The sequence below is a fragment of the Scyliorhinus canicula genome, chromosome 8 (genome assembly GCF_902713615.1).
Source record: "Scyliorhinus canicula chromosome 8, sScyCan1.1, whole genome shotgun sequence".
Classification (NCBI taxonomy): Eukaryota; Metazoa; Chordata; class Chondrichthyes; order Carcharhiniformes; family Scyliorhinidae; genus Scyliorhinus; species Scyliorhinus canicula.
Genome location: NC_052153.1, coordinates 107654442 through 107668026, shown reverse-complemented (window position 1 = coordinate 107668026; position 13585 = coordinate 107654442). Strand labels below are relative to the sequence as shown.

Here is a 13585-nt window from a genome sequence, read left to right as displayed (position 1 = left end):
TGGTGGAGGAGGCTAGGGAAGATATGAAGAGGTGGGACCCACTGCATATGACTTTGGCAGGGAGGGTCCAAGTGGTGAAGATGAACATTCTGCCTAGGTTCCTGTTCATATTCCAGACACATCCTGATCTTTATACCAAAGGCCTTCTTTCAGAAACTGGACATAATTATTTTGGACTTTGTATGGGCAGGGAAGGTGCCAAGGGTTAAGAGGAACCTGTTACAGAGGCAGCAGGAAGGGTCGGCATTTCCGAACCTGCTACATCACTATTGGGTCGCGAACGTGGAGAGGGTGAGGCGATGGCAGGAAGGAGAGGATGGAGAATGGATTAGAATGGAGGAGGAATCCTGTAGGGGGTCCAACTTCAGGGCTATGGTGACGGCAGCAATGCCATTGGCGCCGAGCAGATACACAGGGAGCCCGGTTGTGCAGACCACGGTGAAGATCTGGAACCAGCTGATGATGCACTTTAGGATAGAGGTGATGTCAGTGTTAATGCTGTTGTGTGAAACCCACGGTTTTGTGCCGGGGGGGGGGACACTAGCAGTCCACGCGCATATGTTCTGGATGTTCTGGGGCTGCGATAAGTTGGAGAGATTCTGGGCGGGAGTTTACGCGGTGCTAGCAAGGATAGTGGGGGAGGAGGTTGAGCCGGACCTTTTGATGGCGATATTTGGGATATCGGAGAAGCCGGAGCTGATGGAGGGGAGGAAGGCCGATGTTAAGGCCTTCGCCTCTCTGATTGCCCGGCGACTAATTTTATTGGAGTGGCGGTCAGCAACCCCACTGGGAGTAGCAACCTGGCTGGGGTACTTATATGACTTGCTTCGGCTGGAAAAGATCAAATACAAGTCATGGGGTTCAGCGGAGGGTTTTGAGGCAAGGTGGGGGACGTTAGTGTCCGTGTTTCAGGAGTTGTTCGTCACGCGGGGGGGGGGGTGCGACGAAAAAGGGGAAAATTTGTCCAAACTGTGTAGTTGTGTGTTGGGAAGTTTTTTTCCCGAATTATTTATATATTGTAACTTTTCATATCCATTTGAAATAAAATACATTTAATAAAAAAGGACTGCAGTGGTTCAAGAAGACAGCTCATTAGCACCTTCCCATGGGCAATGAATGATGGGCAATAAATGCTGGCCTTGCCAGCGATGCCCACATGCCATGAATGAAAAATAAAGTGGGTCATCATCATACGAACTGGCACTAATTTGATGTGAATTCCAGATATCAAATGTTAATGAAGTGCAGCACTAAAAAGCTTCTAAAGATGTGTTTCTTATATTTCTTGATTTCCCAAGCACTGCTGGCCCCTCCACTCTCTATGCAGTAAAATCCAGTTCTTGGGATCGGCAATAAATGTTTGGCCTTGCCAAAAATGCTACATCTCACGAATTAATTTTAAAATGCTAATTTGTGTTGTATCAGCAACTTTCTATGCTGAGATAGGATTGAAAATCACTTGTATCTTCTCTTACTAAAACATGGAAATCAACTACACCCTGAAATGTAAACTGCAATGTCAAGATATGGAAAGAGTGGAAATACTTCAAAATCCTTAATTTGATTTTCAAAATATTATAAATATTCAGCAGAGCTGCGTAATCTCTAAAAATATTTCAGAAAGCTGATAGAACTGACATTGTACATTAGACCCATTCAAATATAATGAAATAGTTTTCTATATTAATGTTACAGTTCCCTGGCAATAGACACTCTTGATACAGTGTTATATTACCCAAAGAAAGTTTCAGGTTCGATCATCAGCCTGCTTAATTTACTGATTTAAACCACGTTGGCAAGAGGGACACAACTGTGGCTTCCAAGGATAGGACAGAAAATCTGTCAGGGTTCCACTCTTTTATTATAAATTTAGAGTACCCAATTATTTTTTTTCAATTAAGGGGCAATTTAGCGTGGTCAATCCACCTAGCCTGCACATCTTTGCGTTGTGGGGGTGAAACCCACACAGACACGGGGAGAATGTGCAAACTCCACACGGACAGTGACACAGGGCCGGTATTCAAACCCGGGTCCTCAGCGCCGCAGTCCCAGTGCTATCCACTGTGTCACATGCTGCCCTGGGTTCCCACTCTTGATCATTACACATTAATCTTTGGTAGAAGAATGCATGAATGGATAATGAGTAAGGATTAGGATAGGTCCGATTGCCACACCCTGAAAAGTACTCACTGTCTATGATTAAATGCTCAATGCAGTCAGCATCCATGGAACCATGTCCCAGTATCAATCATCATCTTCACGTACAAAGAAAAACATAGAGTTTATTTTTTGCTTTCTAAGGAAAATTGCGCACCATTTACAGCACAGGAGATCATCAGTATTTTTCTTCCATGTAAGAAAATAGATTGCATCGCATTTCTTGGATCCCTTCCTTCATCCATTTATCCAATCGAACCTTAATTTCGGCCTCAAGAGCTAATCCAAGACGTGGATTCAAATGCCTCGCCTGTCACTTGTGCCTTCTGTTCCAAATCTCTTGGAATCAATTTGAATCTAAGACCCTCACTGCTGACCCTTCAATTACTGAAAGCAGTCTGTTACTTTCCTTCATCCTCTTAGAATTTTAAGAACTATCACATTGTCTGGTAGCCTGGATTGTTCCAAGGAAAAATAATCTGTTCAGTCTATTTGGAAGGGGATGTTCTTGGAAGGTGATAAACACTCTTTCAGAAGGGCCCTCTTAATTATATACGTATACTTAATAATAATGCACAGCAGTGACATATCAAATCACGCAACTTGATGATGTCAGATGAAAGTTAAAAAATTCCAGTGTTGGAAAGCTTGCCCCTAAAAATGAATCTGAAAATTCAGAGATGTGTTGTTTCTGGAGGAGTGACACTCTCGTCCGACTAGGTGGTGATGTGGTAAAGGTTTCAGTGCTGAAGCAACTCTGCTGTCTAGCTGTTCGCCTTAGCACCACCAAGTGATTGCAGTAGAGCAATACAACAGAAGGATTTCAATATTGATGTTTTTAACATCAGGAAGAATTTGTCTTGTGCTTATGAAATCAAGTTTATTTTAGATTTCTTTTGTGGATGCAGGACAATTTTCCTTCCTTTTCCATTTTCAATTTTCCTTTTGGAGATGGAACACTTTTCCAGTATCACAATCGACAGTTCACAAGATAGGCACTTAGAACATAGAACAGTACAGCACAGAACAGGCCCTTCAGCCCTCGATGTTGTGCCGAGCAATGATCACCCCACTTAAACCCATGTAACCCGTATACCCGTAACCCAACAATCCCCCCGTTAACCTTACACTACGGGCAATTTAGCATGGCCAATCCACCTAACCTGCACATCTTTGGACTGTGGGAGGAAACCGGAGCACCCGGAGGAAACCCACGCACACACGGGGAGGACGTGCAGATTCCACACAGACAGTGACCCAGCCGGGAATCGAACCTGGGACCCTGGAGCTGTGAAGCATTGATGCTGACCACCATGCTACCGTGAGGCCCCTTTGTGTAACATTGTGTGGCATGAATGTTACTTGGTGAGGTGGAAGGTGAGACAAGGGGAACCCTGTTATGGTTTTAGGACAAGGTGGTAAGAGGTGAGAGCAGAAGGGTGTGAAATGTAAATAACATGGCTGCAGGTTCTGTCAACCATCGTGGGGCACATTTTGCCGAAGGAAGTGTGGGTGGAATCCTCAGTTCAAGAAAACAGAGGCTATACCAGAAACATTGTTGTAGAAGATTGCAGCGTCATAAGAGATATAGTTGGGAGCAAAAACGCAAGACGATCAAGATGGGGAATTGAGATGTAAAGATGTTAAATGTCCATGCTGAAAATACAGTGACGTGATGTGTGAAGTAAAAGGAGATTAGGATGTGGGAATACCATATCGCTGTTTCTTCACTGTCACCGGATCAAAAGCTGGAACTGCCTTCTTAACAGCACTGTATGTGCACCTCCACTAGATGAACCACAGCAGTTCATATTGACAAATCACCACCATCGCCTCAAAGACAATAAGGGATTGGTAATAAATGCTCACCAAGCCAGCAATGCTCACATCCCATGAGTGATTTTAAAATAAGGAAATGGGAAAATTAAGAAACTGAGTTTGTACTTTCAGGAATAAAAGCAGAAAATGCTAGAAACACTCAGCAGCTGTGGCAGCAGCTATGGGGAGTGAACAGAGCTAACACTTTGAGTCCATATGACTTCTTCAGAGCTAAAGAGAGGGATAAATGAGATGGATGATACACTGTACAAGAGGGGGTGGAGCAGGTGGAACAAGGTAGAAGGTCAATGATAGGTTGGAGCTTGGAGAGATTGCAACAAAGATGCACAGGGCACAAGGCACCTCAGGGACTGCAGCGGTTCAATAAGGCAGTGCACCATCACCTTCTGAAGGGCAACTAGGGATCGGCAATAAATGCTGGCCTTGTCAGCGACGGCCACATCCCATAAAGGAATTTTTTAAAAGACAGAGGACGAATTAGCGGCTGTGTGAAGGACAATGGAAGGTGCTCATAAGGCATTATGGTAAGGTAGCAGAATGTGTTAATAGGACAACAAAGGCCAGTGCTAATTGAAAGAGAAACAAAATAATAAATGACAGGTGGCCAAGTGGGGGAACGGGGTATGGTACATTGGGCCAGAAAGATTTTGGGGGGATATGGAAAAGTGGTCAAGATGAAGAAGGGTCACAGTCTAAAGCTGAGTCCCAGGGCTATAAAGTGCCCAATCGGAAGAGGATGTGATGCTCCTCCAGTTTGCGTTGTGTTTCATTGGAACATTGCAGTAGGCCAAGGGAACACATGTATTTTCAGGGTTTGTTCAATAACTTTTTTCAATAACAAATACCAGGTACCACCACCGCGCCAACAGGAAAAGCAACAATGTGTCTCTTCAACTGATTTGATTGAAGTGCCGCAAACTCACACCCTTCATATGTTTTAATGCCGAATCTCTCAGTTACCATTGCAGCATAGGCTTGTGGAGCATAAACCAGGGAGGAGTAAAAATGCGGATCGATAAGCACAACAAACTGTTGTCACAGACGACTCTGCTCTGGGGAGTAGATAGCCTTTATGTTTCTTCAGGATACTACCTGGAAAATAGTTCTCAACAACAAAGGAACGAGAATCAAATTAAAATCAACACGGTGTTGGGGGGGGGGGGGTCTTGTTTGTGTGGGGTGTCTTGCGCGAGGCTGGGTCTGGGTTTATTAAATTGTCACTCTGGAGTTAAAAGTGATTTTCTTTGTTCTAATTCTTTCAGAGTAACTATCAGGGCAAAACTGGCAGCACCATCTGAAGTTAACAACATAAAACTTCTGTTGTATAGTTCCACACAGGGCGCTAGCACGTCAGGGCAATTGCCGAGTAAACCCTTAAGTGGGAATGTGTAACTGGTAATTCACACTGTACCTTACTGTTGTCCCTGTGGGCCCCATCTGTGAGCCACTGCCCACAGGGGGAGATGAGGAGCATGTACAGGGCTCCGCCCCCTTTAGGGAGTATAAGTGCTGCGGTCCTGCGAGACCACCTTCAGTATCGTGCAGTCGCAGGCAGGCTCAGTTGTAAGCCAATTAAAGCCACAGTTTACTCCAACTCGTGTCTCAGAGTGAATTGATGGTCGCATCAGGGAACATCCTAGAGGGATTCCCAGTGCATCATGGGGTTCCCCCCAAATGCGATGCTGGGCAACCTGTAAGTTATGGGCCTATGTATCTGGTCTATCACTCTTAACCATTTTGTGATTCACAGTTAGACTGACCAGTCACAGAAGTCTCATCCTTTCCTTCACTGATTAAGATGTATGAACCCCATCCCATGGAAATCAGGAACAGGGAAAGTAAAAAGAATATCCTTTGTTTCAGTATAAAACATGAAAACAAGGTGAGTCATGAACTCTTCAACGTTTTCTCAGGTACCTCTACTGAAAAAAACAACTTAAGTTACTATATTCCCCGGACTATTTGTTTTGTAAACACAGTATGTTATCACTGTGACAAATGCAACTTTGCACTTTGAAATATTTCAATTGTCAAATCATTCACGGATTTCATAGAAACCCCACAGTGCAGAAGGAGGCCATTTGGCCCATCGGGTCACATCAACCCTCCAAAAAAAGCATCCTACCGAAGCCCACATCCCCGCCCTATACCCATTGCACCCTCTAACCTTTGAACACTAAGGGGGCAATTTTAGCATGGGCAATCCGTCTAACCTGCACGTCTTTGGACTTTGGGAGGAAACCCACACAAACACGGAGAGAAAGTGCAAAATCCGCACAGTCACCCAAGGCTCGAATTGAACCCGGGTCCCGTACTCATTCATATTTTTTTTAATACTTTCTAAGGATTTAGCAGCTGCAATTTTTTTAATGTATGTCTATTTCATGGAGAATTCAATGCAATTGCCAAAAATTAATACAGGTGGAAATTTGTGAAAGTCTCTACCCTCATTGACACTTACAGATAAAATCGGAATCAAAATCCTGAAGACAGTGTAGACTTGCAGAAGTACTTACTAAAGAAGGAAAAATACTAATTACTTCAATCTGTTCTTCAATTTTATTCTTCTCATTGAGAAAAACTGAACATTTGGTCAAGCTGTATATTCACCTTGCAGATCAGTTACCCATTCTCAGGTAAATGCATCCTTTCCATGGATCAGTGCCCAGACCTGAATGCACTTGGAACTTAATTTCATCAAACAAGAGTCCTAAGGTCTGTACATGGTGGATATTGGATGAGTTGGCAAGGAAGGTGGAAGGGAATGAGGTTTGGATTGAGGCATGGATTGGCATGAGTTGGCTCCAAGTTGGCAAAGGAACGACTACAAAGGGATATGGAGACTGAATAGAGACGTTGTGTTGATAAATGAACTAAAAAGGGACATGGGAGTAGACATAGGGGCATAAGCTGGTATGGAGGGTATGAGGGACATGATAGTGGGTGGAGGATATGAAGTGGCATGGGTCGGCATGGATGGGGCATGGGGAATGTGTGGTGAGGTCATAGAATTTACAGTGCAGAAGGAGGCCATTCGGCCCATCGAGTCTGCACCGGCCAATGGAAAGAGCACCCTACCCAAGCCCACACCTCCACCCTATCCCCATAACCCAGCAACACCACCCAACACTAAGGGCAATTTTGGACACTAAGGGCAATTTATCATGCCCAATCCACCTAACTTGCACATCTTTGGACTATGGGAGGAAACCTGAGCACCCGAAGGAAACCCACGCACACACGGGGAGGATGTGCAGACTCCACACAGACAGTGACCCAAGCCGGAATCGAACCTGGGACCCTGGAGCTGTGAAGCGATAATGCTATCCACAATGCTACCGTGCTGCCGTGAGGGGGTATAACAAAAACGAGAACATCTGGGGCAGCTATTCAGGAGTTGGGCTTGCAGAGCTGGACCTTTACCCAACTCTGCACTCCTGATGCGAGAACCAAAATGCAGACCTCAATGTATGTTTTTGTAAGTACAGTGGGGCACCTCAGAATGCCAACCATATACAGTACTGTATTTAAAGAAATTGTGCATTATATGATGTTAAATTTGCAAAGTTTTATAAAAATTTACATTTTTGATAACAAAAAATTCAGACAACACAATAGTCCTCGAGGCCCAGCATAGCGCTCCTGATCTGTCAAAATGAAGGACACGCTCCTTTTTATTATAGCTGTTTTTAATTTTTCCAATTGAAGGGCAATTTAGTGTGGCCAATCCATCTACCCTGCACATCTTTGGGTTGTGGGGGTGAGGCCCACGCAGACACGGGGAGAACGTACAAACTCCAGTGACCCAGGGCCAGGATCGAACCCGGGTCCTCAGCACCGTGAGGCAACAGTGCTAACCACTGCACCACTGTGCCGTTCCACTCCCTTTTTTACAGCACAAGCTGCCAAAAACCAGGTAAATTAAAAGTCCCACTGAAATTGACAGGCCGATACGAAGGAAAATGGATAGGATTTGATGTGTTGGGGGAAATCAGAAGTCGGCGGGGAGCATCTGACGTCGACGGGGAGCATCGGAGGTCGACGGGGAGCATCGGAGGTCGACGGGGAGCATCGGAGGTCGACGGGGAGCATCGGAGGTCGACGGGGAGCATCGGAGGTCGACGGGGAGCATCGGAGGTCGACGGGGAGCATCGGAGGTCGACGGGGAGCATCGGCGGTCGACGGGGAGCATCAGATGTCGAAAGAGCATCAGACGTCGAAAGAGCATCAGAGAGTAGTGCAGGGGTCAGATCTCGGGGGAGGTGGTGTATTGAGTTGGGTAGGAGTTGTGTTGCCCCTGCAAGAGGGGAAGTGGTCATGTCAGGATGGGGAGGGGGAGCAGTTACTTTGGGGATCCTAGTTGGGATCACTGGGGTGGAGAATACTGTGGAGTTGTGGTTAGTCAGGGGTGGAGGTGTCCCCTGGGTGGTTAGAGGTGGGCAAAGAGTGGTGTTGGGGGAGGGGAGGGGGGGGGGAGGGGGAGTACAGACTGCTCTTTACAATAGTTACCCAAAAGTTAGAAGAGGTTTTAATTCTTCTAACCTTTTTATGTGTAACGTTTGATCTAAATCCTGTCAGAACCATCCAAAGTTTGCCATTTGAAAAGCTCGGGTTTCCAGCTCTGCATCGGAATTCTCTGGTCCCACAGGCTAACCTCTGTGTTACTTTTGCAACGATTGGCTCCAGTTTTACTTTGCAGAAAACTAACAAACTACAACTGAGCAAGTAACTTACAGGTGAAAAGTAAAAATTGAAAACTCCCAATCAACAACAATCAGGAAGATATGAAACCTACAAATTAGGCAGCATCAGTGAGCAAAAACACGGCCAATAAACAATTTGCGAGTTATTGAAGGAATTCCTGATGGATTACAATACTTCCAAGTTTTGAATCAACAATAATAAAATTTACATAGAATTTACAGTGCAGAAGGAGGCCATTCGGCCCATCGAGTCTGCAACGATTCTTGGAAAGAGCACCCTACCCAAGGTCAACACCTCCACCCTTTCCCCATAACCCAGTAACCCCACCTAACACTAAGGGCAATTTTGGACACTAAGGGCAATTTATCATGGCCAATGCACCTAACCTGCACATCTTTGGACTGTGGGAGGAAATCGGAGCACCCGGAAGAAACCCACACACACACGGGGAGGATGTACAGACTCCGCACAGACAATGACCCAAGTCGGAATCGAACCTGGGACCCTGGAGCTGTGAAGCAATTATGCTATCCACAATGCTACCGTGCTGCCCTAGTCTCTGACATGGTCAGAATATTGTGATTAAAAATCAGATCAAGAGGAAATATATTTCAGAAGAACTACCATCACCACTTGCCAATCAACAGGCACAAATAAACAGAATACCCATTACGTTTCTTCACATCCAATGGTTTTACTATTAGAATTCTGAACCACTTGGGTGCTCTGTGTGACTTCCTGCGATTAGAAAAGATAAAGTATGAGTAAAGGGGCTCTTTAGGGGTGTTTGAAGAAAGGTTGGGGATGTTAGTGACCGTGTTTGAGGTGCTGTTTGTTAAGGGGGAGGGGGGATGAAAAAGGGGAAAGATCTGGACAGACTGTATAGTTGATTGTTGGGAAGTATGTTTCCCGGGGTGTTTATTTGCTGTAACCTGTTTTGATTCATGTTTGCAATAAAATGCATTTTTAAAAAGTAATAATTCTGAACCACGTCCTTTATGCACTCCAAGCTCTGGTCACGTCTTTACCACTCTCATCCTTGCCCTCCTGAACCCCACTATGTTGTTTTCTCTGGTTCCATCCTCTCTGCTGTATTCATCCCTTCCCAGATAAAGCCATGCAAAAACCATAACTGTCGTTCAGACCCAGATTATTCATCACAGGAGATTATCACATATATTATATTTTAGGATGCATCCATCACATTTCAGACATCACACGCACACACTTCTGTATCACACTCCAAAATGTTAAATTTATATGCTGTTCATTATCTCAAACAATCTTTTTGTAAGCAATTTTAAAATAACAAAGTACAATGCTCTCTCACGAGGATGGCTCGGGCAACATATTTTAACCCACCCCCCTCAATCTCCATTGTTGACTTTCTTTGCATCTCAGTAAGTGTTGCTGGTTTGCACATCTTTCACTTTAAATAGTGTGCATATCTTTCAACCCACTTATCAACATGTAGCTGAATACTGCATCAATTGCATGGTATAAGGAAATAGGTGTTATGGTGTCAGATTGGTTACCAATGCTGCGTCAGCACCAGGGACCCAGGTTCAATTCTGGCCTTGGGTCACTATCTGCATGGAGTTTGCACGTTCTCCCTGTGTTTGCATGGGTTTCCCCCAAGTATTCCAGTTTCCTTGCACAGTCCAAGAATGTGCAGGTTAGGTGGATTGGATGTGCTAAATTGACCCTTAGTGTCCAAAAAGATGTGTAGGTTAGATTAAGTGAAAAATGGGACAGGGCGGGGGAGTGAGCTTGGGTGAAGTACTCTTTCAGAGGGTTGGTGCAGTCTCGATGGACCAAATGGCCTCCTTCCGCACTGTAGGGATTCTATGATATCAACAGGAAACATAATATAAAGGGTACAATTCTCAGGAGGGTGTAGAAGCATAGGGACCTGAAGATATATGTACACAAATTGTTGAAGAAGGCAGGGCAGGTTGTGAAAGTGGCTAATAAAACATCCGGGATCCTGGGCTTTATCAATAGAGACAAACAGTGCAAAAGCAAGTAAGTCATGCTGAATCTTTATAAAACACTGGTTCAGCTTCAACTGGAGCATTGTGTGAAATTCTGCACAAGCACTGAAGAGAACCGGAAAAAGATTCACAAGAATGGTTCCAGGGATAAGAAACTTCAGTTATGTGGATAAATTGGCAAAGCTGGGCCTGCAATCCTTGGAGAAGGTGAAAAGGAGATTTGATGGAGGTGTTCAAAATCATGAGCGATCAGGACACGGGAGAAAGAGAACTGTTTCCACTGACATAAGAGTCAAGAACCACAGGACAATGGTATAAATGAACGGCAAAGAACCGGAGGCAACATGAGGGAATACATTTTTTTAAGCAACAAGTAGTTAGGATCTGTAATGCACTTGCTGAGTGTGGTGAAGACAGATTCAATCGTGGCCTTCAAAAAACTAGTGGATAAATAAAATGCATTGTAGGGCTCATTGGGAAAGGACAGTGGAGTGGGTTTAACGGAGTAACTCTTACAGAAAGCCTACATTGGCTGTAACCATTTTATGATCTGCATGATGAGCAGAGTGCAGTTTGTTGGATCTTTGCAAATGTCAAAACTACAACAGGACTCCCCATCCCAATCCCCACAAGCCCATGAGCGTCTCACAGTTTCCACGGTGACCAATGATTTAAGGACAGGGACTATAGGCTGATGTCCCCGTCAATCAAATCCAGAAAGCCCCCCCTCCCTTCCCAGAGGATCACTTGAGTCAGACAGCAGGGGTGGTTTCAAACTTTAGATAGACTTAAATATTCAATTAAAACTGCATTTCTGGGGATTTGAGGGAAGAGTTTCAATGCAAAGCGCAAAACCAAAAGTGTTATTGAGGGAGGGGGTTATTCTGTGGCACTGAGCTCCTCTCTCTCACTCACTTACAGCTGGGGCTGACTCAGGCACCCGAGGCCATTCTCAGGCCCGACTCCCGCTGCAAACATCGCTTCCAGTACCTGCATCGCGAGCAAGTCGGCCTCTTGCCCGCCGCCTCCACCGGCAACTCGGACAGTTCCTGCAACACGTTCTGCTCTTCCTCCGCGCAAAGTGCGCCGGCCCCCCGGCCATCCGAGTCTGCAGCCGCCCTTTCGGGCTCCATGTTGCACCCGAGCCCAGCTGAAAGGGAGCGTCCCCCGCCCGGCCCGTCAGATTCGCCGGGGCATCGGCAGGGGGCGCGCCGGCTGCAGGTTTCCTCGTCACCATCAGAGGGCGCACAAACACTGGTTCACAGAATGGCTCCGACACAGGAGGAGGCCACTTGGCAACTGCTGGAGAGAACCGGAAAAAGATTCACAAGAATGGTTCCAGGGATAAGAAACTTCAGTTATGTGGATAAATTGGCGAAGCTGGGCCTACAATCCTTGGAGAAGGTGAAAAGGAGATTTGATGGAGGTGTTCAAAATCATGAGCGATCAGGATACGGGAGAAAGAGAGAACTTTCTGTTGACACAAGTCAAGAACCACAGGACAATGGACCTGAAGATATATGTACACAAATTGTTGAAGATGGCAGGGCAGGTTATGAAAGTGGCTAATAAAACATCCGGGATCCTGGGCTTTATCAATAGAGACAAACAGTGCAAAAGCAAGTAAGTCATGCTGAATCTTTATAAAACACTGGTTCAGCTTCAACTGGAGCATTGTGTGAAATTCTGCACAAGCACTGAAGAGAACCGGAAAAAGATTCACAAGAATGGTTCCAAGGATAAGAAACTTCAGTTATGTGGATAAATTGGCGAAGCTTGGCCTGCAATCCTTGGAGAAGGTGAAAAGGAGATTTGATGGAGGTGTTCAAAATCATGAGTGATCAGGACACGGGAGAAAGAGAGAACTTTCTATTGACACAAGTCAAGAACCACAGGACAATGATATAAATGAACGGCAATGAACCTGAGGCAAACTGTGCACTTCCTGAGTGTGGTGAAGGGGCAATTCACCTCTGCCCTTTTCTGAACATAATTTAGTTATGTTTAGTGGCCTGGATTGAACCTGCCTCCACCTTCTAATCTTTATTTCTTGCTGCTGAAAAAGTTTTTTTTCGTCCTGTGGCCATTCCATATTTAGCCAATTACTGTAAACCTCAGTTGTAATATGGGTTCCCAAGATCAGTGTTTTTCAAACTTTTTGCCCTGGACCTACTTTTTCCAACCATCATATCTTCATGACCCATGCAGACTGACCTTTGTGACATATGCCACGTTCGCTTACCTTTAATTTGAATGCCATAATGGAGATGCTGGTGTTTGACTGGGGTGGGCACAGTAAGAAGTCTTACAACACCAGGTGAAAGTCATTGTTCCCCTGATGAAGGAGCTACGCTCCAAAAGCTAGTGATTCCAAATAAACCTGTTGGACTTTAACCTGGTAGACATAGAACATAGAACAGTACAGCACAGAACAGGCCCTTCGGCCCTCAATGTTGTGCCGAGCCATGATCACCCTACTCAAACCCACGTATCCACCCTATACCCGTAACCCAACAACCCCCCCCTTAACCTTACTTTTATTAGGACACTACGGGCAATTTAGCATGGCCAATCCACCTAACCCGCACATCTTTAGACTGTGGGAGGAAACCGGAGCACCCGGAGGAAACCCACGCACACTGGGAGGACGTGCAGACTCCACACAGACAGTGACCCAGCCGGGAATCGAACCTGGGACCCTGGAGCTGTGAAGCATTTATGCTAACCACCATGCTACCCTGCTGCCCCTGATTTGTAAGATTTCTTACTTTAATTTGAAAGGAGAGTCTGCTTGGTCCTCATGATCTCACTTGAATTGGGTTAAAACGAGGAGAGAGCAATGCACATATCAGGTACAGACTTCAGCCAGTTCCTTTGTGCCATCTTCATCT

At 45.3% G+C, this 13585-nt stretch overlaps 1 protein-coding gene across 1 annotated transcript in view; it reads right to left on the bottom strand.

The window, feature by feature from the left end:
- dtwd2 (DTW domain containing 2) overlaps positions 1 to 11898 on the bottom strand; it is a 174051-nt gene extending 162153 nt beyond the window's left edge. Inside the window, exon 1 of the mRNA XM_038805044.1 lies at positions 11685 to 11898. Within this exon, the coding sequence (XP_038660972.1) occupies positions 11685 to 11827 (143 nt within the window). The 5' untranslated portion in view covers positions 11828 to 11898. The remainder of the gene's footprint in view (positions 1 to 11684) is intronic.
- Between the last annotated feature and the right edge of the window lie 1687 nt (positions 11899 to 13585).